The following is a 27172-nucleotide window of genomic DNA, read 5'->3' on the forward strand; positions in this document are numbered from 1 at the left end:
AAATATTAAAAAATGGAAAACTCTCCGTTTTGTGTGTGTGTATGTAACATTGTGGCGGAGGGACCGACTGCCACACGGGTGCTTTTTTAAAATAAATATATTTTATTCTTTGCCAGGAGACTCCATGGAAAAAGGTAAACAGTATATGAACATAGAAAGCATTGTTAAACAATCTCAATGTAGAAACAGAGCCAGTGAAAGTACATCACAGACTTGCTAGAATATATAAAAAAAAAAATAAAATAAAATCCACTAGTGCTTTAAATGAAACCTAAGAAACTGACACGTTAAATCTGTTAACCATTCTACCACAGTTTTCACTCTGCTTCATGGTGATTTAACAAGGCCAAGAAGGCAGATTCTCTCCTCGTGTTTCTGGACGTCCTGTCAGTACTTCCCTAGCACCTGGAAGGCCGCGTAGCCCAGCTCGTTCCCGGCGGTCGACTCTTAAGGAAATACCCTGGACTCACCCATTCGAAAGCTGTACATGAGTCGGCTGGTTATCATCCCATGAAGTTTCCCTAATGGCTTGTGAATAAGTAAACAAAAAAATGGTAACACTGAGAAGTATTGCTGCCTTGGAGGCTATCATTGCTGTAGAAATGCAGTAGTTAATGGTGTAGGTATGTCACCAGCCAGGTAATAAACCACTTTTTCAATTTTAAAGTGACGTTAACAGTGGAACCAATGACATCTGAATAACTGATCTGGCAGTTAACGCTGACACCGATGTCTTTTCTGCGAGTGCAGGGATTTTCGTGTACTTTTTACAAGGAAGGAGATGCAAACTGAGGGCATCCAAGAGTAGTTTTCATATTAACTAATCAGATGGTCCTTGAAATTCCCTTTTCTGGATGTGTACAGTAGGTTCGTTTCATCTGGTTGGTGTCTTGAACGTTTTAGGTACAAGAGACAAAAGGAAAGCACCAAACATCCAGTACAGAAAGTACAGCCATACATCTGTATGTACAAAGTCATCAGAAATGCAACCAGAATTGAAAGTCTGAGATCTGTCTTGTCACCATGCAGTCTTGAATGTTCAGAAAACAGAAGCTTAACTATTTTTATTTTCTTTTTAGAAAATAATGCAAGATGAGCTCTCCTTAACAAATTGATTTTAAATGGTGCTCACAGCAGCCAACAGCACAGTACAGTAAATTAGATGAACTGCGTCTTTTCCCAGAAGGAACCAAAGTCGTACCAAATGATGCTGAGAAATTAAAGGCAACGAAGATCACTTGGAAGGCGTTATAAATTAGAACGTACTTCCCAGTTCCTGACATGGATGGGATCTGCAAAGCCTGCAGGAGGGCAAGAGGTTGGGGGCTCCGTGCTAAGCAGGTGCAGTGCAATGCCAGAAGTAAATACTGGCTCACTGCAAACTGTGGAGTAAGGACCAGAAGTCAACAAGCCCTTGTCTTATAAAAGAAGAAACTCAGCCAAAGGGATACTTTGGCGAAGCTGCCTTCTCCGTGGGTTGCAGGTGTTTTGATCCAGTTAATCACAGAATTACACAGAAACCCTGTTTACATCTGATGTAACTGAAGTTAAAGGACTGTTCAGTACTTCCCAAGTGCAACAACAGCAGGCGTTCTTAAGTAGAGATGGCTTTGCAGGCTGTTGTATGTAGGATTAAACAAAGTTATAAAATTAATCTGGAATACCCTGAATACAAGCCAGTAAGTGATACTAGTTTAGGGATAGAATAAGCCCCACAGTATGGTGCTATTAATATACATGCCATGGCTGTATGAAGTTGGCCTATTTATGTACAGAATGGTCTGTATTAGTTTAAATTATGTCTGAGGCACAATAACTTGTTAAGACTGATACTGATTGTCTAAAATGGTATCCTGACAATTCTGTATGAAATCAGTCGTCTATTACTCAGCGAAGAGCTGCTGACTACTCCTAATGCTGTTAACAGAAACTTCATTTGTATTCCCATCCATATTTTTGCTGCTGCAAGCTATAGTCCAAGCCCCAAGCTCAACTTCAAGCATAATGGGGTTTAAGATTGTAGGCCCTACCAGGTCTCATGACAAGAAAAATATTATTTCACATTCTTCAGCGTTTGTAAGGACTTATTTTCCTAGTAATGCTTCTGGTCATTTGTCACTCAATTGGTCTAGGAATTATATAGACACATGGAAAGGACACAGAATGAAACTGTAGGATTTTAGACGTGCTTTTAAAAAGCTTAAGCTGAAGCCTTCAGAGGTCTGTGTCTCACTCCAGTTGTTGGAGGAGATGGATCCATACACATATATATATATACCCAGAAAAAGATGAAGGCAGCAAACAAAGTCAATATTTTCCAATAGATTTATTACAACTTCTAAGCGACAGATGGGAAGATGGGAAAGTTGGCGAGAAAAGAGAAAAATTCTAGAAAATGATTTACAGAGCAAGGATAGTCCCCATCAGGGATCCAGCGGCGTCTTGTTGGTCTGCAGGGAGGCAGCAAGTTGGTCAGTACTATCCCACTAATATGCTGTTGGGCAGAGGGGTACCTCCATTGCATCCTTTCTGTTACCGGGGCAACAGCTGTTTGTTGGGTAACTCCTGCTTAGCCTAGTTACCGGGGGCATTGTGCTCTGTCGTCACTGACAGGTAGCTGTTGAGCTCAGCTGTTGAGCTACTGGCTTTTTGCTGATCAGGAGGAACAGCCAATCCAATCCTCTTACACTGCGCTCAAGGTAATTAACCATTAACTCCAAAAGTTTGTTGAGCGGGTTATATCTCAGGTGGCTGCCGCTGAGCAAGCTTTGAGCCAAAAACTGTTAACATTCTGACTTTTCAAACTGTTGAGCTTTGCTCACAAAGGCAGCCAAGCTGAAGCTGAACGGGGTGATATTACTTTATCCCCTTCTCTTATGCAGGAGAGCGCTTGAAATAATGGTAGCTCTGTCTTTCACTCCATGATAAAAGAAGTAGTACCTCAATAACTCTCAGACTTTTCCCAAAGTAGTTAAAATTTCAGTCAGTTTCCTCTGAGGCCTTGTTCTAGCCACGCAGGAACAGCTACAGATTACCGGCATTCTGTGGCTGACATGGAGTGGAGCTGAAATGGAGAGGATAACAGGAATGGAGTATCTTTTCTAATACCTTCAGATACTTGTATTGATGATATAAGTGGTATTGATGTATTGATGATATAAGTGGTGAGCCCAACCTTAAAACTGCATGCAGATTTTCAAAGTAGTATTTAAATGATGTCAGTGAGAGCGATGTGAGTTAGAAAAACCTTCTGTGGGAGTGTCCAGTAGGTCACAAGCCGGTACTGCTGCACAAATGTAAGCATTAATCACATGGTTTATCTATTTAAATACTGAGTACTTGATCAGATAGTTCTCTACACCAGGTCGCACAGGTAGGCGTCCAGGCAGGTCTTTAATATCTCCAGACTCCACAACCCCCCTGAGCAGCCTGTTCCTGTTCTCTGTCACCCTCACTGTAAAGAAGTTCTTGTGCACATTTGTGCAGAACTTCATGTGCTCCGGTTTCCAGATGCTTGTACAAACATATCAGTTTATATGTTTATACAAATATATCTACACTTATAATATTATGAAACTGAAATTTTTTCAGGCGTTCAGTAAGAAGATTGTTGATTGAAGAGTGGTTAACAAAATTCATGGAGGACAGGCGACAGCGTCGACTACATGGCCTTCCGGAAGTGAGTCCTAAACAATAGTAACAAATCTTGTGGATGAGATTTAATGTAACAAGGTGTTTGTAATTTGAGTGAATAATGTCTGTGGGTTTTTTACAGCAATATTTATATGGTACAGAGACAAAATATTTGACCTACAATGACTTCATTAACAAGGAGTTGATCCTTTTATCAAATTCAGACGATGAAAGATCTATTCCCTCCCTTGTTGATGGTAAGCTGACAGTTTATTATGATTTGTTGGAATGTTCTCTTTTATTGTTTTTTTAAACTTGTGATTTGGTTTGAAAGCCAATATATATATGTCTGCAGAAAGCATGAAAAGAAATTTCTGCCTGTACTTTTCTCAGTATAAATATGCTTACTAAGATATTGTACAAAGACCTTGAGGTTTCATAAGACAAAATGGAAAAAGCATTTATCTCCAGTTTCCAAACTGGATGATATGCAGACAAGTTATATGGTCCCTTCCACAAAGATGGTGTAGTTCAAGTGTACAGGTACATCAAGTGTACCTAAACGATAAAGAGAATGGCTTCTTAAAACTGTAAAAGATCTAGAAGGGATAGAAATAGCATGTATTTTTGTTTTATCAGAAATAGTTAAATTTCAGAGTGCTTTAAAATCAGTGTAAGCTACAATCACAGATGTCACTGCTGGATTTGTGTTGATTCTTAGGAAAAAGATTTTGCTCACTATACTGGAAAGAAACAACTCTTGACTTGCAGAGGTACATTTAGGATGAAATTATACTTATTAGAATAGTGTGTGTGCTACTGGCTTAAAGGGTTAAGTTTCCATTCTTCGGACAACTTTTTGTTAAAATATTCATTTCTACTAGTATTTCTATTATTTTAAAATAATTGAAAATAATTTATTTTGTTAAAATTACATTATGCATTTATTTCCCTCTAAAGTTTAAGTTTCTTTCCAGAATTTTGAAATGAGAATATAACAAAATCAAGTTGGTTTTTTTTTTCTTACAAACCAATGCTTTCTTATGTGTTGAAAATGGGATCTTCTTCTTACTAGGTTTAAAACCAGAGCAGCGCAAGGTTTTGTTCACTTGCTTTAAGAGAAATGATAAACGTGAAGTAAAGGTTGCTCAGCTGGCTGGTTCCGTTGCTGAAATGTCAGCTTATCACAATGGGGAGGTGAGTACGAAGAGTAGAAAAGTTGTGAGAATTTGTAGCCTGTGTACAATGTTTACTGTATTAAAATTCCAAATCTTTTGACTCAATCTACTAATTACAGATTTCATTTTAAAATGTTTCAGCTGAGCAGTAAATACTTTAAAAAGAAAATATATTTCCATAATGTCCAATTATTTAAGCATGATGGTATTCCAAATAGTTTATGGGTTATGGAGAAATGGTAAGTAAATAATGACATAGTAAGCTTCTTCCAGATTCTCAATCATATTAACTATGTGCAATGGAAATTTTTGGTGTTGAACAAAAATTAGAGTCTCTTAAGGTAAGAAGGGTACAGTGTTCTCCAGTACCTGATACAGTATTGAAAGAATGGTTGCTTCTATCTCTTTTTTGTTTATATTTATCTGGAATATCAATTCATTCCCTTTCCATCTTTTCATCTTTGCCTTTGAATGCAGTGAGAAGTAGTTTGTGCATGAGAAAGCAGATGCAATCATTTTTTGCCCCTTTAATTACTCCAGAAATATGCGTTAAAAAAACTGAGAAAACTTTGGGTTTTTCTAAGCATTGAGCACAAGGACATTTAATTCAGGGAGGCAATGTGGCTACGAAAGAGGGAGCATTATGCTTTGCCAGTAGCTCTAGTAAGAGGCTATGTTCCTTTCTCTAGCTCAACTTGACTTCTTTGAAATTGAGGTCAGGTTAGTCACTGAATTCCTGGGCATTAAAAATCTGCATTCTTGACTGATTAGGAAAGAGTGTACTTCTAATGTTTATATCTGTGAACATGTATTTTCTTGCAGCAAGCATTAATGATGACTATTGTCAACTTGGCTCAGAACTTCGTTGGAAGTAACAATGTTAATCTTCTACAACCTATTGGTCAGTTTGGTACCAGGCTTCACGGTGGAGAGGATGCTGCCAGCCCTCGCTGTATTTCCACTATGCTAAGGTAAACATATTGTCAACGGTTTACATTAAGCTTTTGAAAAGCTTTATTATCAAAGTAGCCCATTCACAACAGTAAAGGATTTATTTTATTTTATTTTTATTTTTTTATGTGAAAGGAATAGGAGAGGATTAGTCTGTTTTGATAGCTGTTAGTGCTCAAATTTTGCCTTATGTTTGTAAGTGTGGTTTTTCATCTTGAGTTTTCTGCAGAGATTTTCTCTGCATAGAACTGCTGTAGAAAATGTAGCATTCAAGGAATTAAACTCTGAATTATAAAGATGAAGATTGAAAATGCTGTAGACTTAGGTCTGTGTGCTGTGTGATCAGTTGTTAGAGTGTTATATACATGTATAATTGGGAAGGAAGCAGACATCATCTGTTATTAGTGTGCCATTCCATTGGGAAGAACTTTGTTTTCTCAGGAGGTGTGTACACTGTAATTTCAGCTTCAGAATGGCAAAGAGTAGAATACATGAAAAAAATAGGTCATATTTGGGCACACTGAGGGTTAAAGCACTGAGACTTGAAACTAGTGGGACTCCAGTTAAACGGCTTTTTATTTTCTTTCTTTTTTAAAGCCCTTTAGCCAGGCTTCTTTTTCCACCCGTGGATGACAACTTGCTGAAATTCCTTTATGATGACAACCAACGTGTAGAGCCTGAATGGTATATGCCCATCATTCCTATGGTTTTAGTAAATGGAGCTGAAGGAATCGGTACTGGATGGGCTTGCAAACTTCCAAACTATGATACCAGAGAGATTGTAAACAACGTCAGACGAATGCTGGATGGCTTAGATCCTCATCCCATGGTAAAAATAATAATATACACTAGCATTTTCTACATTTGGTAATCAAATCTAATTTTGTGCTTAGGAAATGTATTCATATAACTCCATGAATGCTTGATTATTGAAGTAGTTGAATTGGTTGAATTGTCTGGTAATTTTGCATGGGAGCCTTAGTTGACTGTTGGAAACTGATGTGGAGAAGTTCATCTTGAAGAAAAGAAACAGTGCAATTTGTGTATTTCCAGTTATTTCAGAGGACTTTCTGTTCTCTGTTGACAGTAAGACTTGGAAGTTTCAAGTCCTAAAGATAGTAATTTTTCATTAGAGTAGAAAGATTTTGCATTAGAGTAGAAAGTTGGACAATAAACCAAAGAAAGACAAATACCATTTTCCTGGATTCAGCTACATCTTCTTAATTATGTACCTACTCTTTAGGTAATAAGGTAATTGCTTCTGTCACTTGCACATGCGTATTTTTTGGACTTTTTTTGGTAATGTTTTTACTATGACATGAGATTATTACCAGCATGAGATTAGCACAGTATAAAGTGAGAGCTGTAGGGTGCATGGGAAAAAAAATATATTCTCTATCTTACAACGAAGTTTCTTAGCATTCCACTGATTTTTGTTACAATTTCAGCTTCCAAACTACAAAAACTTCAAAGGATCCATTCAGGAACTTGGTCAAAACCAGTATGTGGTCAGAGGTGAAATATCTGTGGTGGACAGAAACACTGTGGAAATTACAGAGCTACCTGTAAGGACATGGACCCAGGTAAGTTACAGTGAAGAAAAAAAGCTCTATATTAAACAGTTTTATCCTACATGCAGGAGAACATTTTAGTCCTCTTCTGATCGTTTTATATACTTGGAAAGAAACACGGTTTCGTTCTTTTCTTTGCCTTTGTAGAAGAGTGTTCTACTTGTACCATCTCATCTACTGCCCATACTACGAAGAATAAATGCTGCTTCTGCTGAGTTAATGAATAATACCCTCCTCCACCCCACACCCCCCCTCTTTTTTTTTTTTAAGTAGACTTTCTTGACCTTGTAGAACAGCTCTTATGTTTTTTCTAAACCCAGCTTTAGTTTTTAGGCTATATTGGTTTTGTAAATTATCACTGGTTTCACCTGTGGTACCCAAGTTGAAATCTTAGCTTGGTTGTGAGCTTGTTTTAAAGAATTAGGAATTTAAAGAAGTTGGAATAAGTGTTTCTGGTTTTTTGCTATCTTTTTCTTAATAGGTGTACAAAGAACAGGTTCTGGAACCCATGTTGAATGGAACTGAAAAAACTCCAGCATTAATTTCTGACTACAAGGAATACCACACTGATACGACTGTGAAATTTGTTGTGAAGATGACAGAAGAAAAACTTGCACAGGCAGAAGCTGCTGGATTGCACAAAGTCTTTAAGCTTCAAACAAGTCTTACTTGTAATTCTATGGTAACTTTTTTCTGTTTGACTATTAGAATACATACAGTTGCTTGTTGTAAACTTGAATGTTTTTGTAGTGAATTTGGCACGACTGAACAAATCTCTTCTTCGTATTCGCTGCTGACAAAAAGTAATTGTGAACTGTTTGAATTCAATTGTCTTGGAGATAATGCAAGTCTTGCTTTTTTGATCATGTTGGGCTACTTGAATTTTGAAACTTCACTGTAACTGTCTAGAATTCTAGTCTTTTTATGGCAGGTACTACTTTCAAACATTGTCACAAACAAAAATACACACATGCGTGTGTTGAAAATGGCCTTGCTCAATCTATTGTGTAGATTATTTTTGAAAAGCAAATGCACCAGATCGAGGTGACTGTAATTTTCACAGGTTCCATAAGTGTAGGGACTACTGCTAGAATCTCTCTGTAAGGCTTGTATTTGTGTAGGAAGCAATCTGTCCTTGTGTAAACATATTAAAAAGTTAGACGCCTATTTGAGTCTATTATGCATCCTCTTGAGTGTGCTGCATAGTCCCAGAGGAAGGTTTGAGCTCTCAGTCTACAAAGGCTATTCTTCATATAGTGTGCATGTGAGTGCTATAGAAATAAACTCATACCCGAAGATTAAAAATCTTGAGTTAAGAAATCTCTTTCAAGCCATATGTTATCTCTTTTTTAGGTGCTTTTTGATCATATGGGATGTTTAAAGAAGTATGAAACTGTACAAGACATTTTGAAGGAGTTCTTTGATTTGCGATTACATTATTATAGTTTACGTAAGGAATGGCTTGCGGGAATGTTGGGTGCTGAATCTACAAAGCTAAACAACCAAGCTCGCTTCGTTCTAGAGAAGATACAAGGGAAAATTACCATAGGTGAGTAAACACTCTCTAAAATAGAACTGGGAGGAAATCTGGAAGTGATTTAAACGTAGTAAAATGTATTTGTATGTAAGACATTGGCTTTCACAGCATTGATTTTGTTTATTTGTTTGTGTTGTAGAGAATAGATCAAAGAGAGACTTGATTCAAATGTTGGTTCAGAGGGGCTATGAATCCGATCCAGTTAAAGCTTGGAAAGAAGCTCAGGAAAAGGTGATGATCAGAAATCTCTGGATATGTTTGATGCTGTTGTTATAAGTGATATTCATTTATCAAGATGTATGTTTTTGTAGCAGTCTGATTAATTTATGACACAACACTTTAACAAGATTATTCATTGCTACTTATCATTGGCTTTCATTCTTACAAACACAAATTTTCATACAAATATTGTTGCATAATGGTGGTATTCATCATAGATAATTCTAAGAAGACAACTAGATAATATAAAGGATGAGAATGAGAAGTTGATACGTTCAGGGTTTTTCTAGCACTTTGATAGGAACATGGCTTTTTGGAAAAGACAAGTAAAAATTTCTTGTTACTGAATCCATGAGGAAACACCTTAGTAATCCATCAGGGTATTTTGGGGAATTGCTGTTGTTCATTAACACATCTAAGATTAATCATATATCTAATTCCGAATATTTCACTTTAGGCAGCAGAAGAGGAAGACCCACAAAACCCAAATGATGATGCTTCCTCTGCTTCTGGATCGACTTCTGGCCCTGATTTTAACTACATCTTAAACATGTCTCCGTGGTCACTCACAAATGAGGAAGTGGAAGAGCTCATGAAGCAGAGAGATTCAAAGGTTGGTGTGCTGTGAGAGGCTTATTCTGAAATGCTTTAATAATTACTGATGTGCCCAATTGTGAATGTTCAGTTCAGATAGTATGTACTAAGTTACTTGTAGCTGATGATTCAGCTGACACATAACTTATAAACTTATATTTATATGCTACTTTCACATTTTAGGAGAGAGAACTAATTGACCTTGAAAGGAAATCCCCATCGGATCTCTGGAAAGAAGACTTAGCAGCTTTTGTTGAAGAGCTTGAAGTATGTTTTACAAATATTTCTAAAAATATATATTAAAAATAAGCAAAATATACAAACAAACAAACCAAAAAGAAAGAAAGAAAACAAGGAAAAAAAACCCAAACAGATTAATCTCCAAATATAGGGGCAAGTGGGAAATCTTTTTGGGTAGTTGACTTCCTATTTGTGGTCCTCAGGGATTGTCTCTTGCATCTGTACAGTACAGTTCTTTTTCCAAGTCAGTGAAAGAAAAACTACCAGGAAGAAATTTGTTTCCAAATGACAAAAAAACTGGGAGTAGGAACTTGCAATTCTAAGTGATCTAACCAGTTGGGAAGCAGTAAGCATTATCAAATTCAAAGCCACAAATCTGGGAACAAAGCATGTAGACAGGAAGTGCTAGACAAAAGGCTTTTACCTTGCCTTATTACTGTCTCTGGCAAAAAGTAAAGGCGTATTGGTGGGTAACTTGCTGAGCCTCAACCTTCAGTGTTTCCTGAAAATGGCTGATGTAATCTTTTGGAGTAACATAGGATAATACAAATAAGATGTTTATTTCTCTGCACGTTCATGGTGCAGACGCAATTAGAAGTATTCTGCGCTGAAACCTCAACTTCTGTAATAAAAAACTGGAAAGGACTGGAAAATGTGCGTTATAAAACTTACTCTGAAAGCTCACTGCTTGCTTTAAACACTGAAGGACTGAAAAGTTATATCAGTTCCTGGAGATACAAGTGAGGAAGAGAAACTTGATGAAAGGAAGATATTCCAAAGTGTCCAAAAGTTTTCATTTGTTTGGGCTTGAAAAAAAGTGTAGTTTTTAACCACATGAAATAGGGAAGAACTCACCAAAATTAAGTGACTGATTTTCCATTAGTAAAATGTGTGTTATAATTCAGCTGACAAATAAAGGCAGTCTTCTGCTCCATGTTAATAAATACTGAAAAAGCACCATGTTCCATTTTGCCTTTACTGAAAACGAACATGTTTCCCTCCTGCCCCTGGTTGTTTGTTAGAAAGTAGAAATACAGGAAAGGAACGACATTCTGGCTGGCATGACTGACAAACCAATAAAAGTTGAAGATGGAAGAGGAATAGTTCCACGGCTTACATCAGCCATGAACGTTGATGCCAGCAGAAAACTGCTGAAAAGGAAAATGGTAAACTAGCGGTTAATACAGTTACATTATTTAACTGCTGTATTTTTCTTTGCTGATAATGCAGATCCAAAGACTAGACCCCACTAGACCCCATTAGTACTGTATGTATGTATGATGTTTTCCTAACTCAATGTGTAAAGAAATTAATGCTGGACTCATTTTATATTTGAAAGCCTGTTATAACTACTTATTGCTGGAGTGTTTTTGTTGTTGTTTTTTCTCCTTCCAATACTATTTAAATTTTCAATATAATAGTCTAATTTATTCTCTTCTAAAAATTGTATTGCAGTAAAATTTTATTTTGACCAACTTGTTATAACTACTTATTGCTGGAGTGTTTTTGTTGTTGTTTTTTCTCCTTCCAATACTATTTAAATTTTCAATATAATAGTCTAATTTATTCTCTTCTAAAAATTGTATTGCAGTAAAATTTTATTTTGACCAACTTGTTAATATTTTTAGGGTGGTGCTGATTCTGTTGTAATAAAAATGGAATATGATGAAGAATTTGGTGCTGTGAAAGCTGAGAGTGGTTGGGATCACTTAGTGAATACGGCAGCCTTAGCAGCTAAAATCCGTAAAATAAAGAAAGAGAAGGAGGAGCCTGGTGAGATATCCTTACACTGTCATCATTAAGTTTGAATGAGTACTAATTTTGCATTAATTGTATTTTTAAGACATTATGAGAAGGGAAATATACCACAATAAGTATTTCATCTGATTTTCTTTATGCTTATATAGTTCTTTTGTCTTCTAATAGTGATATCTATAGAGACCAATTTGTTGTTTTCAAATATGGTCCCTGAGTTCCCACCTAAGTATCAGTTCTTCACTCTCAAGATCTATCTAAAAGGCTGCCGGATCTTCTCCTTGATGCCAAAGAAAGCTTTGTTTTTAATATTATCAGGCCATGATACTTAGACTACTCAGTAGGTATCATCCATCACACAAAGCAGTACAGTGATTCTCCAGCAGGGAGCAGTTAAAGGCAACACAGCCAAAAAGATTCTGGAGACGCTCATCATTCTGAAGACATTTCCTTAGCAGTATCACAGATGAAAGCTTGAGTACTTACCAGTGTCCACATTCCTGCTATCTGGAGCTTTTTACATGCTCCTTAAGGTATTCAGGGCTGGCAGATTACACACAGGCCAGTAGCAAAGCAGAGGGTTTTGTTAAAGGTTGGTTTGTCTTCCAACATGTGGAGTGCATTACTTCTCGGTGGTGTGAATGTAGGAGGGCTGCCCTGAGACCAATGCCTCTTGTTTTATTTTGTTGGCCCACGATATCAGAGGTGGGCAGTGGTGGTGTGGCAGCAGAGGTTGAACCTTGCCAGCAGTATTCCATTCCATTTCATTGTAATGTCACAGGTGGCAGCAGAGGGGCAGTCTGACAAAGTGGTGTCTGATGTGGAAGTGCAGGTGAAGGAAAGGGATGAAAATGAATTCTTCTATGTGGAAAAATTGCTCCCACTGACATTAACTGACAGTTGCTGAATGTTTATGGGCACCAAACAGTGAGCAAAGTGAGGCAGTGGGGGGTGCATTTCAGCAGTGCTCACAGTGACAGTGAGTTGCCTCTGCTGGGGCAGATTTTTACCAGCACAGCATGTAGGCTCTTGTTCATCAACGATGAAAATGCATAGATAATGAAAACACTACTGAATGCTGTTATTGAGCTCTTTGTATTCGTTGTAATTTCCATGTGAATAAATAGGAGGCATTGCTTTCGGAGCAATACAAAAGCTGTGTTTTAAAGATGGCAAGATAGGCTGTGTAGCAGTAATAGAAATTCTGTAAGGATTCCTGTTTATTCCTCAAGTGTAGGAGGCTCATCCTTTTTTTTTTTTGTCAGAAAGAGTTCACTGGTGTTTCCAGTGAACTCCAGAAGTAGCATAAAAAAGAGAGATAAAACTGAGAAAATCAACTGTTATGTTGTATTTTCTGCCTGTTGAGAAGAAGCTTGAACTGTAAAGAACTTCAACTTTACACGCAGACATAATAAGATGTATCAATGTCCCTGCTGTTTTTTCCAGCAAGCTGAACTCTGATGTTTTATTGAAATTATGTTCTCTCACCTAGGAGAAGGGAGAGAGGCAAAGAAAAGGAAAGCATCTGGCTCAGAAGATGAAGGGGAATACAACCCTGGGAAGAAGGCACCTGAATCAACACCATGCAAGGTCAGTCCTCTCAATGGTCCTTTCCACTTGTCAAAATAACCTAGTGGTTCTTCGCATTCAGTAAAAGATGCATGTTCTTATGGCGGGGTGCTGATGTAGTAACCGGGGTGTAGCTGTGCTTATGTTAGAGCTGTTGGAGAAGACTTTCTTCAGGACTGAATGTCACGATGCAAAACACACAGAGCTTCACAAAGGATTTGTCTTTTCTTTTTCAAAGAAATCTAAGAATGCCAATTCCGAACAGAATTCTAATGAGGAAATCTTCCAGTCTGGCTTTGCCTCCTAAACTGCCCCGAGGCCCCGGACAGGTCGGGCTAGAAAAGAAGAAAATTATTTTCCAGAGTCTGATGAAGATGATGATGACTGGCTCTTAGATATATTCTAGACAGCGGTGCTAGAGCACATTTTAATTGTTATAGTTGCAAACAGCAAATCTGCTTTTTTAAATAAAGTTTAAACATTAAAAAATGGAAAACTCTCCGTCTTGTGTGTGTGTGTGTAACATTGTGGCGGAGGGACCGACTGCCACACGGGTGCTTTTTTAAAATAAATATATTTTATTCTTTGCCAGGAGACTCCATGGAAAAAGGTAAACAGTATATGAACATAGAAAGCATTGTTAAACAATCTCAATGTACAAACAGAGCCAGTGAAAGTACATCACAGACTTGCTAGAATATATAAAAAAAAAAAAAATAATAAAATCCACTAGTGCTTTAAATGAAACCTAAGAAACTGACACTTTAAATCTGTTAACCATTCTACCACAGTTTTCACTCTGCTTCATGGTGATTTAACAAGGCCAAGAAGGCAGATTCTCTCCTCGTGTTTCTGGACGTCCTGTCTGTACTTCCCTAGCACCTGGAAGGCCGCGTAGCCCAGCTCGTTCCTGGCGGTCGACTCTTAAGGAAATACCCTGGACTCACCCATTCAAATGCTGTACATGAGTCGGCTGGTTATCATCCCATGAAGTTTCCCTAATGGCTTGTGAATAAGTAAACAAAAACATGGTAACACTGAGAAGTGTTGCTGCCTTGGAGGCTATCATTGCTGTAGAAATGCAGTAGTTAATGGTGTAGGTATGTCACCAGCCAGGTACTAAACCACTTTTTCAATTTTAAAGTGACTTTAACAGTGGAACCAATGACATCTGAATAACTGATCTGGCAGTTAATGCTGACACCGATGTCTTTTCTGCGAGTGCAGGGATTTTCATGTACTTTTTTCAAGGAAGGAGATGCAAACTGAGGGCATCCAAGAGTAGTTTTCATATTAACTAATCAGACGGTCCTTGAAATTTTCTTTTCTGGATGTGTACAGTAGGTTCGTTTCATCTGGTTGGTGTCTTGATCGTTTTAGGTACAAGAGACAAAAGGAAAGCACCAAACATCCAGTTCAGAAAGTACAGCCATACATCTGTATGTACAAAGTCATCAGAAATGCAACCAGAATTGAAAGTCTGAGATCTGTCTTGTCACCATGCAGTCTTGAATGTTCAGAAAACAGAAGCTTAACTATTTTTATTTTCTTTTTCTTTTTTTCTTTCTTTTTTTCTTTTTTTCTTTTCTTTTTGCATGAAATGGCTGATTTAGAGTTTCAAAAGGTTTTCTATTTGAAAGAGTTTAAACAGCAAGGAGTATATATCGATACATATGAAAATGTCTTGGTCCTTGTTGAGTTTTTATCTATCTATATATATACATATATAGATATATATTAAGTCCAGAAAGTAAGCAGCAGTAAAAATGTTTTTTCTTGCTTTTCATCCCTGTACATAAGGTGTTAGGAATGTCTGAAGTAGCTGGAAAATGTCTTATTGCACCATAGGGGACTGACTGACACTGCTGTTATCCACCGAGCTAGGTGAGATACTCGGGCTGTGTTCTGCAGTGTTTCCATTTGAGGTTGGTGTCAGTGGTTCGTGTCCTTCAGAGTTCTCCAACATTTCTTGAATAAGAGGCGGCATGGATCCAGGAATTTCCATTTTCAGCGTAATGACACGTTCCGCACCTTAAAGAAGAAAACAAAAGAGAAGTCCTCTCTATTAGGATGAGTTTTGCAGTTTCTTTTTCCATAGCATCATTGGTAGTAATTTCAGGGCACGTTATTTCAACAGCTTTGATGTCTCCCTCTATAGTTCTGCATACAAAATTACATAAGTAAGGGAGCTCTTTCAATTCATGGCAGAAAAATGGAGCACGATGAGCTCTCCTTAACAAAATGATTTAAAATGGTGCTCACAGCAGCCAACAGCACAGTACAGTAAGTTAGATGAACCGCGTCTTTTCCCAGAAGGAACCAAAACGGTACCAAATGATGCTGAGAAATTAAAGGCAACTGAGATCACTTGGAAGGCGTTATAAATTGGAATGCACTTCCCAGTTCCTGAGCTGGATGGGATCTGAAAAGCCTGCTGGAGGGAAAAAGGTTGGGGGCTCCATGCTTAGCAGGTGCAGTGCAGTGCCAGAAGTAAATACTGCCTCACTGCAAACTGTGGAGTAAGGACCAGCAGTCAACAAGCCCTTGTCTTATAAAAGAAGAAACTCAGCCAAAGGGATACTTTGGCGAAGCTGCCTTCTCTGGGGGTTCAATTTGTGTTGAGCTAATTCATCACAAAAGTACACAGAAACCCTGTTTACATCTGATGTAACTGAAGTTAAGGGACTGTTCAGTACTTCCCAAGTGCAACAACAGCAGGCGTTCTTAAGTAGAGATGTCTTTGCAGCCTGTTGTATGTAGGATTAAACAAAGTTACAAAATTAATCAGGAATACCCTGAATACAAGCCAGTAAGTGATACTAGTTTAGGGATAGAATAAGCCCCACAGTATGGTGCTATTAATATACATGCCATGGCTGTATAAACTTGGCCTATTTATGTACAGAATGGTCTGTATTAGTTTAAATTATGTCTGAGGCCAAATAACTTGTTAAGACTGATACTGATTGTCTAAAATGGTATCCTGACAATTCTGTATGAAATCAGTCGCCTATTACTCAGCGAAGAACTGCTGACTACTCCTAATGCTGTTAACAGAAACTTCATTTGTATTCCCATCCATATTTTTGCTGCTGCAAGCTATAATCCAAGCCCCAAGCTCAACTTTAAGCATAATGGGGTTTAAGATTGTAGGCCCTACCAGGTCTCATGACAAGAAAAATATTATTTCACATTCTTCAGCGTTCGTAAGGACTTATTTTCCTAGTAATGCTTCTGGTCATTTGTCACTCAATTGGTCTAGGAATTATATAGACACATGGAAAGGACACAGAATGAAACTAAAGGATTTTAGACGTGCTTTTAAAAAGCTTAAGCTGAAGCCCTCAGAGGTCTGTGTCTCACTCCAGTTGTTGGAGGAGATGGTTCAATACACATATATATATATACCCAGAAAAAGATGAAGGCAGCAAACAAAGCCAATATTTTCCAATAGATTTATTACAACTTCTAAGCGACAGATGGGAAGATGGGAAAGTTGGCGAGAAAAGAGAAAAATTCTAGAAAATGATTTGCAGAGCAAGGATAGTCCCCATCAGGGATCCAGCGGCGTCTTGTTGGTCTGCAGGGAGGCAGCAAGTTGGTCAGTACTATCCCACTAATATGCTGTTGGGCAGAGGGGTACCTCCATTGCATCCTTTCTGTTACCGGGGCAACAGCTGTTTGTTGGGTAGCTCCTGCTTAGCCTAGTTACCGGGGGCATTGTGCTCTGTCGTCACTGACAGGTAGCTGTTGAGCTCAGCTGTTGAGCTACTGGCTTTTTGCTGATCAGGAGGAACAGCCAATCCAATCCTCTTACACTGCGCTCAAGGTAATTAACCATTAACTCCAAAAGTTTGTTGAGCGGGTTATATCTCAGGTGGCTGCCGCTGAGCAAGCTTTGAGCCAAAAACTGTTAACATTCTGACTTTTCAAACTGTTGAGCTTTGCTCACAAAGGCAGCCAAGCTGAAGCTGAACGGGGTGATATTACTTTATCCCCTTCTCTTATGCAGGAGAGCGCTTGAAATAATGGTAGCTCTGTCTTTCACTCCATGATAAAAGAAGTAGTACCTCAATAACTCTCAGACTTTTCCCAAAGTAGTTAAAATTTCAGTCAGTTTCCTCTGAGGCCTTGTTCTAGCCACGCAGGAACAGCTACAGATTACCGGCATTCTGTGGCTGACATGGAGTGGAGCTGAAATGGAGAGGATAACAGGAATGGAGTATCTTTTCTAATACCTTCAGATACTTGTATTGATGATATAAGTGGTATTGATGTATTGATGATATAAGTGGTGAGCCCAACCTTAAAACTGCATGCAGATTTTCAAAGTAGTATTTAAATGATGTCAGTGAGAGCGATGTGAGTTAGAAAAACCTTCTGTGGGAATGTCCAATAGGTCACAAGCCGGTACTGCTGCACAAATGTAAGCATTAATCACATGGTTTATCTATTTAAATACTGAGTACTTGATCAGATAGTTCTCTACACCAGGTCGCACAGGTAGGCGTCCAGGCAGGTCTTTAATATCTCCAGACTCCACAACCCCCCTGAGCAGCCTGTTCCTGTTCTCTGTCACCCTCACTGTAAAGAAGTTCTTGTGCACATTTGTGCAGAACTTCATGTGCTCCGGTTTCCAGATGCTTGTACAAACATATCAGTTTATATGTTTATACAAATATATCTACACTTATAATATTATGAAACTGAAATTTTTTCAGGCGTTCAGTAAGAAGATTGTTGATTGAAGAGTGGTTAACAAAATTCATGGAGGACAGGCGACAGCGTCGACTACATGGCCTTCCGGAAGTGAGTCCTAAACAATAGTAACAAATCTTGTGGATGAGATTTAAATGTAGCAAGGTGTTTGTAATTTGAGTGAATAATGTCTGTGGGTTTTTTACAGCAATATTTATATGGTACAGCGACAAAACATTTGACCTACAATGACTTCATTAACAAGGAGTTGATCCTTTTCTCAAATTCAGACAATGAAAGATCTATTCCCTCCCTTGTTGATGGTAAGCTGACAGTTTATTATGATTTGTTGGAATATTCTCTTTTATTGTTTTCTTAAACTTGTGATTTGGTTTGAAAGCCAATATATATATGTCTGCAGAAAGCATGAAAAGAAATTAATGCCTGTACTTTTCTCAGTATAAATATGCTTACTAAGATATTGTACAAAGACCTTGAGGTTTCATAAGACAAAATGGAAAAAGCATTTATCTCCAGTTTCCAAACTGGATGATATGCAGACAAGTTATATGGTCCCTTCCACAAAGATGGTGTAGTTCAAGTGTACAGGTACATCAAGTGTACCTAAACGATAAAGAGAATGGCTTCTTAAAACTGTAAAAGATCTAGAAGGGATAGAAATAGCATGTATTTTTGTTTTATCAGAAATAGTTAAATTTCAGAGTGTTTTGAAATCAGTGTAAGCTACAATCACAGTTGTCACTGCTGGATTTGTGTTGATTCTTAGGAAAAAGATTTTGCTCACTATACTGGAAAGAAACAACTCTTGACTTGCAGAGGTACATTTAGGATGAAATTATACTTATTAGAATAGTGTGTGTGCTACTGGCTTAAAGGGTTAAGTTTCCATTCTTCGGACAACTTTTTGTTAAAATATTCATTTCTACTAGTATTTCTATTATTTTAAAATAATTGAAAATAATTTATTTTGCTAAAATTACATTATGCATTTATTTCCCTCTAAAGTTTAAGTTTCTTTCCAGAATTTTGAAATGAGAATAAAGCAAAATCAAGTTGGTTTTTTTTTTTCTTACAAACCAATGCTTTCTTATGTGTTGAAAATGGGATCTTCTTCTTACTAGGTTTAAAACCAGAGCAGCGCAAGGTTTTGTTCACTTGCTTTAAGAGAAATGATAAACGTGAAGTAAAGGTTGCTCAGCTGGCTGGTTCCGTTGCTGAAATGTCAGCTTATCACCATGGGGAGGTGAGTACGAAGAGTAGAAAAGTTGTGAGAATTTGTAGCCTGTGTACAATGTTTACTGTATTAAAATTCCAAATCTTTTGACTCAATCTACTAATTACAGATTTCATTTTAAAATGTTTCAGCTGAGCAGTAAATACTTTAAAAAGAAAATATATTTCCATAATGTCCAATTATTTAAGCATGATGGTATTCCAAATAGTTTATGGGTTATGGAGAAATGGTAAGTAAATAATGACATAGTAAGCTTCTTCCAGATTCTCAATCATAGTAACTATGTGCAATGGAAATTTTTGGTGGTGAACAAAAAATAGAGTCTCTTAAGGTAAGAAGGGTACAGTGTTCTCCAGTACCTGATACAGTATTGAAAGAATGGTTGCTTCTATCTCTTTTTTGTTTATATTTATCTGGAATATCAATTCATTCTCTTTCCATCTTTTCATCTTTGCCTTTGAATGCAGTGAGAAGTAGTTTGTGCACGAGAAAGCAGGTGCAATCATTTTTTGCCCCTTTAATTACTCCAGAAATATGCGTTAAAAAAACTGAGAAAACTTTGGGTTTTTCTAAGCATTGAGCACAAGGACATTTAATTCAGGGAGGCAATGTGGCTACGAAAGAGGGAGCATTATGCTTTGCCAGTAGCTGTAGTAAGAGGCTATGTTCCTTTCTCTAGCTCAACTTGACTTCTTTGAAATTGAGGTCAGGTTAGTCACTGAATTCCTGGGCATTAAAAATCTGCATTCTTGACTGATTAGGAAAGAGTGTACTTCTAATGTTTATATCTGTGAACATGTATTTTCTTGCAGCAAGCATTAATGATGACTATTGTCAACTTGGCTCAGAACTTTGTTGGAAGTAACAATGTTAATCTTCTACAACCTATTGGTCAGTTTGGTACCAGGCTTCACGGTGGAAAGGATGCTGCCAGCCCTCGCTGTATTTCCACTATGCTAAGGTAAACATATTGTCAACGGTTTACATTAAGCTTTTGAAAAGCTTTATTATCAAAGTAGCCCATTCACAACAGTAAAGGATTTATTTTATTTTATTTTTATTTTTTTATGTGAAAGGAATAGGAGAGGATTAGTCTGTTTTGATAGCTGTTAGTGCTCAATTTTTGCCTTATGTTTGTAAGTGTGGTTTTTCATCTTGAGTTTTCTGCAGAGATTTTCTCTGCATAGAACTGCTGTAGAAAATGTAGCATTCAAGGAATTAAACTCTGAATTATAAAGATGAAGATTGAAAATGCTGTAGACTTAGGTCTGTGTGCTGTGTGATCAGTTGTTAGTGTGTTATATACATGTATAATTGGGAAGGAAGCAGACATCATCTGTTATTAGTATGCCATTCCATTGGGAAGAACTTTGTTTTCTCAGGAGGTGTGTACATTGTAATTTCAGCTTCAGAATGGCAAAGAATAGAAGGCATGAAAAAAATAGTTCATATTTGGGCACACTGAGGGTTAAAGCACTTAGACGCGAAAATAGTGGGACTTCAGTTAAACAGATATTTATTTTCTTTCTTTTTTAAAGCCCTTTAGCCAGGCTTCTTTTTCCACCCGTGGATGACAACTTGCTGAAATTCCTTTATGATGACAACCAACGTGTAGAGCCTGAATGGTATATGCCCATCATTCCTATGGTTTTAGTAAACGGAGCTGAAGGAATCGGTACTGGATGGGCTTGCAAACTTCCCAACTATGATACCAGAGAGATTGTAAACAACGTCAGACGAATGCTGGATGGTTTAGATCCCCATCCCATGGTAAAAATAATAATATACACTAGCATTTTCTACATTTGGTAATCAAATCTAATTTTGTGCTTAGGAAATGTAGTCATATAACTCCATGAATGCTTGATTATTGAAGTAGTTGAATTGGTTGAATTGTCTGGTAATTTTGCATGGGAGTCTTACTTGACTGTTGGAAAGTGCTGTGGAGAAGTTCATCTTGAAGAAAAGAAACAGTGCAATTTGTGTATTTCCAGTTATTTCAGAGGACTTTCTGTTCTCTGTTGACAGTAAGACTTGGAAGTTTCAAGTCCTAAAGATAGTAATTTTTCATTAGAGTAGAAAGATTTTGCATTAGAGTAGAAAGTTGGACAATAAACCAAAGAAAGACAAATACCATTTTCCTGGATTCAGCTACATCTTCTTAATTATGTACCTACTCTTTAGGTAATAGGGTAATTGCTTCTGTCACTTGCACATGCGTATTTTTTGGACTTTTTTTGGTAATGTTTTTACTATGACATGAGATTATTACCAGCATGAGATTTGCACAGTATAAAGTGAGAGCTGTAGGGTGCATGGGAAAAAAAATATATTCTCTATATTACTACGAAGTTTCTTAGCATTCCACTGATTTTTGTTACAATTTCAGCTTCCAAACTACAAAAACTTCAAAGGATCCATTCAGGAGCTTGGTCAGAATCAGTATGTGGTCAGTGGTGAAATATTTGTGGTGGACAAAAACACTGTGGAAATTACAGAGCTACCTGCAAGGACATGGACCCAGGTAAGTTACAGTGAAGAAAAAAAGCTCTATATTAAACAGTTTTATCCTACATGCAGGAGAACATTTTAGTCCACTTCTGATCATTTTATATACACGCAAAGAAACACGGTTTCGTTCTTTTCTTTGCCTTCATAAAAGAAGGTTCTACTTGTACCATCTCATCTACTGTCCATACTACAAAGAATAAATGCTGCTTCTGCTGAGTTAATACATAATCCGCCCCCTCCCCCCCCTTTATTTTTTTTTAAGTAGACTTTCTTTATCTTGTAGAATGGCTCTTACGTTTTTTTCTAATCCCTGCATTCATTTTTAGGCTACATTGGTTTTGTAAATTATCACTGGTTTCACCTGTGGTACCCAAGTTGAAATCTTAGCTTGGTTGTGAGCTTGGTTTAAAGAATTAGGAATTTAAAGAAGTTGGAATAAGTGTTTCTGGTTTTTTGCTATCTTTTTCTTAATAGGTGTACAAAGAACAGGTTCTGGAACCTATGTTGAATGGAACTGAAAAAACTCCAGCATTAATTTCTGACTACAAGGAATACCACACGGATACGACTGTGAAATTTGTTGTGAAGATGACAGAAGAAAAACTTGCACAGGCAGAAGCTGCTGGATTGCACAAAGTCTTTAAGCTTCAAACAAGTCTTACTTGTAATTCTATGGTAACTTTTTTCTGTTTGACTATTAGAATACATACAGTTGCTTGTTGTAAACTTGAATGTTTTTGTAGTGAATTTGGCACAACTGAACAAATCTCTTCTTCGTATTTGCTGCTGACAAAAAGTAATTGTGAACTGTTTGAATTCAGTTGTCTTGGAGATAATGCAAGTCTTGCTTTTTTGATCATGTTGGGCTACTTGAATTTTGAAACTTCACTGTAACTGTCTAGAATTCTAGTCTTTTTATGGCAGGTACTACTTTCAAACATTGTCACAAACAAAAATGCACACATGTGTGTGTTGAAAATGACCTTGCTCAATATACTGTGTAGATTATTTTTGAAAAGCAAATGCACCATATCGAGGTGACTGTAATTTTCACAGGTTCCATAAGTGTAGGGACTACTGCTAGAATCTCTCTGTAAGGCTTGTATTTGTGTAGGAAGCAATCTGTCCTTGTGTAAACATGTTAAAAAGTTAGATGCCTATGTGAGTCTATTATGCATCCACATGAATGTGCTGCATAGTCCCAGAGGAAGGTTTGAGCTATCAGTCTACAAAGGCTATTCTTCATATAGTGTGCACGTGAGAGCTATAGAAATGAACTTATACAGGAAGATTAAAAATCTTGAGTTAAGAAATCTCTTTCAAGCCATATGTTATCTCTTTTTTAGGTGCTTTTTGATCATATGGGATGTTTAAAGAAGTATGAAACTGTACAAGACATTTTGAAGGAGTTCTTTGATTTGCGATTACATTATTATAGTTTACGTAAGGAATGGCTTGCGGGAATGTTGGGTGCTGAATCTACAAAGCTAAACAACCAAGCTCGCTTCGTTCTAGAGAAGATACAAGGGAAAATTACCATAGGTGAGTAAACACTCTCTAAAATAGAACTGGGAGGAAATCTGGAAGTGATTTAAATGTAGTAAAATGTATTTGTATGTAAGACATGGACTTTCACAGCATTGATTTTGTTTGTTTGTTTGTGTTGTAGAGAATAGATCAAAAAGAGACTTGATTCAAATGTTGGTTCAGAGGGGCTATGAATCCGATCCAGTTAAAGCTTGGAAAGAAGCGCAGGAAAAGGTGATGATCAGAAATCTCTGGATACGTTTGATGCTGTTGTTATAAGTGATATTCATTTATCAAAATGTATGTTTTTGTAGTAGTCTGATTAATTTATGACACAACACTTTAACAAGATTATTCATTGCTACTTATCATTGGCTTTCATTCTTACAAACACAAATTTTCATACAAATATTGTTGCATAATGGTGGTATTCATCATAGATAATTCTAAGTAGACAACTAGATAATATAAAGGATGAGAATGAGAAGTTGATACGTTCAGGGTTGTTATAGGACTTTGACAGGAACATGGCTTTTTGGAAAAGACAAGTAAAAATTTCTTGTTACTGAACCCATGAGGAAACACCTTAGTAATCCATCAGGGTATTTTGGGGAATTGCTGTTGTTCATTAACACAGCTAAGATTAATCATATGTCTAATTCTGAATATTTCACTTCAGGCAGCAGAAGAGGAAGACCCGCAAAACCCAAATGGTGATGCTTCCTCTGCTTCTGGATCGACTTCTGGCCCTGATTTTAACTACATCTTAAACATGTCTCCGTGGTCACTCACAAATGAGGAAGTGGAAGAGCTCATGAAGCAGAGAGCTTCAAAGGTTGGTGTGCTGTGAGAGGCTTATTCTGAAATGCTTTAATAATTACTGATGTGCCCAATTGTGAATGTTCAGTTCAGATAGTATGTACTAAGTTACTTGTAGCTGATGATTCAGCTGACACATAACTTATAAACTTATATTTATATGCTACTTTCACATTTTAGGAGAGAGAACTAATTGACCTTGAAAGGAAATCCCCATCGGATCTCTGGAAAGAAGACTTAGCAGCTTTTGTTGAAGAGCTTGAAGTATGTTTTACAAATATTTCTAAAAATATATATTAAAAATAAGCAAAATATACAAACAAACAAACCAAAAAGAAAGAAAGAAAACAAGGAAAAAAAACCCAAACAGATTAATCTCCAAATATAGGGGCAAGTGGGAAATCTTTTTGGGTAGTTGACTTCCTATTTGTGGTCCTCGGGGATTGTCTCTTGCATCTGTACAGTACAGTTCTTTTTCCAAGTCAGTGAAAGAAAAACTACCAGGAAGAAATTTGTTTCCAAATGACAAAAAAACTGGGAGTAGGAACTTGCAATTCTAAGTGATCTAACCAGTTGGGAAGCAGTAAGCATTATCAAATTCAAAGCCACAAATCTGGGAACAAAGCATGTAGACAGGAAGTGCTAGACAAAAGGCTTTTACCTTGCCTTATTACTGTCTCTGGCAAAAAGTAAAGGCGTATTGGTGGGTAACTTGCTGAGCCTCAACCTTCAGTGTTTCCTGAAAATGGCTGATGTAATCTTTTGGAGTAACATAGGATAATACAAATAAGATGTTTATTTCTCTGCACGTTCATGGTGCAGACGCAATTAGAATTATTCTGCGCTGAAACCTCAACTTCTGTAATAAAAAACTGGAAAGGACTGGAAAATGTGCGTTATAAAACTTACTCTGAAAGCTCACTGCTTGCTTTAAACACTGAAGGACTGAAAAGTTATATCAGTTCCTGGAGATACAAGTGAGGAAGAGAAACTTGATGAAAGGAAGATATTCCAAAGTGTCCAAAAGTTTTCATTTGTTTGGGCTTGAAAAAAAGTGTAGTTTTTAACCACATCAAGTAGGGAAGAACTCACCAAAATTAAGTGACTGATTTTCCATTAGTAAAATGTGCGTTATAATTCAGCTGACAATTAAGGGCAGTCTTCTGCTCCATGTTAATAAATACTGAAAAAGCACCATGTTCCATTTTGCCTTTACTGAAAACGAACATGTTTCCCTCCTGCCCCTGGTTGTTTGTTAGAAAGTAGAAATACAGGAAAGGAACGACATTCTGGCTGGCATGACTGACAAACCAATAAAAGTTGAAGACGGAAGAGGAATAGTTCCACGGCTTACATCAGCCATGAACGTTGATGCCAGCAGAAAACTGCTGAAAAGGAAAATGGTAAACCAGCGGTTAATACAGTTACATTATTTAACTGCTGTATTTTTCTTTGCTGATAATGCAGATCCAAAGACTAGACCCCACTAGACCCCATTAGTACTGTATGTATGTATGATGTTTTCCTAACTCAATGTGTAAAGAAATTAATGCTGGACTTATTTTATATTTGAAAGCCTGTTATAACTACTTATTGCTGGAGTGTTTTTGTTGTTGTTTTTTCTCCTTCAAATACTATTTAAATTTTCAATGTAATAGTCTAATTTATTCTCTTCTAAAAATTGTATTGCAGTAAAATTTTATTTTGACCAACTTGTTAATATTTTTAGGGTGGTGCTGATTCTGTTGTAATAAAAATGGAATATGATGAAGAATTTGGTGCTGTGAAAGCTGAGAGTGGTTGGGATCACTTAGTGAATACGGCAGCCTCAGCAGCTAAAATCCGTAAAGTAAAGAAAGAGGAGCCTGGTGAGATATCCTTACACTGTCATCATTAAGTTTGAATGAGTACTAATTTTGCATTAATTGTATTTTTAAGACATTATGAGAAGGGAAATATACCACAATAAGTATTTCATCTGATTTTCTTTATGCTTATATAGTTCTTTTGTCTTCTAATAGTGATATCTATAGAGACCAATTTGTTGTTTTCAAATATGGTCCCTGAGTTCCCACCTAAGTATCAGTTCTTCACTCTCAAGATCTATCTAAAAGGCTGCCGGATCTTCTCCTTGATGCCAAAGAAAGCTTTGTTTTTAATATTATCAGGCCATGATACTTAGACTACTCAGTAGGTATCATCCATCACACAAAGCAGTACAGTGATTCTCCAGCAGGGAGCAGTTAAAGGCAACACAGCCAAAAAGATTCTGGAGACGCTCATCATTCTGAAGACATTTCCTTAGCAGTATCACAGATGAAAGCTTGAGTACTTACCAGTGTCCACATTCCTGCTATCTGGAGCTTTTTACATGCTCCTTAAGGTATTCAGGGCTGGCAGATTACACACAGGCCAGTAGCAAAGCAGAGGGTTTTGTTAAAGGTTGGTTTGTCTTCCAACATGTGGAGTGCATTACTTCTCTGTGGTGTGAATGTAGGAGGGCTGCCCTGAGACCAATGCCTCTTGTTTTATTTTGTTGGCCCACGATATCAGAGGTGGGCGGTGGTGGTGTGGCAGCAGAGGTTGAACCTTGCCAGCAGTATTCCATTCCATTTCATTGTAATGTCACAGGTGGCAGCAGAGGGGCAGTCTGACAAAGTGGTGTCTGATGTGGAAGTGCAGGTGAAGGAAAGGGATGAAAATGAATTCTTCTATGTGGAAAAATTGCTCCCACTGACATTAACTGACAGTTGCTGAATGTTTATGGGCACCAAACAGTGAGCAAAGTGAGGCAGTGGGGGGTGCATTTCAGCAGTGCTCACAGTGACAGTGAGTTGCCTCTGCTGGGGCAGATTTTTACCAGCACAGCATGTAGGCTCTTGTTCATCAACGATGAAAATGCATAGATAATGAAAACACTATTGAATGCTGTTATTGAGCTCTTTGTATTCGTTGTAATTTCCATGTGAATAAATAGGAGGCATTGCTTTCGGAGCAATACAAAAGCTGTGTTTTAAAGATGGCAAGATAGGCTGTGTAGCAGTAATAGAAATTCTGTAAGGATTCCTGTTTATTCCTCAAGTGTAGGAGGCTCATCCTTTTTTTTTTTTGTCAG

At 37.3% G+C, this 27172-nt stretch overlaps 2 protein-coding genes across 2 annotated transcripts; both read left to right on the top strand.

The window, feature by feature from the left end:
• The first annotated feature begins 3754 nt into the window (after positions 1 to 3754).
• On the top strand, positions 3755 to 13322 carry LOC146762107 (DNA topoisomerase 2-beta-like). The gene is made up of 13 exons (XM_085539264.1): positions 3755 to 3890; positions 4709 to 4830; positions 5634 to 5782; positions 6360 to 6591; positions 7211 to 7345; positions 7815 to 8015; positions 8687 to 8882; positions 9010 to 9101; positions 9547 to 9702; positions 9867 to 9950; positions 10946 to 11089; positions 11552 to 11696; positions 13171 to 13322. The coding sequence occupies exons 1-13, from the start codon at positions 3755 to 3757 to the stop codon at positions 13305 to 13307; spliced, it is 1929 nt and encodes a 642-aa protein (XP_085395390.1). The 3' UTR covers positions 13308 to 13322.
• A 2176-nt stretch (positions 13323 to 15498) lies between these two features.
• On the top strand, positions 15499 to 26239 carry LOC146762108 (DNA topoisomerase 2-beta-like). The gene is made up of 16 exons (XM_085539265.1): positions 15499 to 15530; positions 17038 to 17076; positions 17969 to 18056; positions 18154 to 18268; positions 19088 to 19209; positions 20013 to 20161; positions 20739 to 20970; positions 21590 to 21724; positions 22186 to 22386; positions 23058 to 23253; positions 23381 to 23472; positions 23918 to 24073; positions 24238 to 24321; positions 25317 to 25460; positions 25787 to 25925; positions 26079 to 26239. Exons 1-16 carry the CDS (start codon positions 15499 to 15501, stop codon positions 26237 to 26239), a joined length of 2085 nt encoding a protein of 694 aa, XP_085395391.1.
• Positions 26240 to 27172: the final 933 nt, after the last annotated feature.

Source organism: Coturnix japonica, chromosome 2 (genome assembly GCF_054131305.1).
Source record: "Coturnix japonica strain WE chromosome 2, WE-NBRP24, whole genome shotgun sequence".
NCBI classification, from domain to species: domain Eukaryota; kingdom Metazoa; phylum Chordata; class Aves; order Galliformes; family Phasianidae; genus Coturnix; species Coturnix japonica.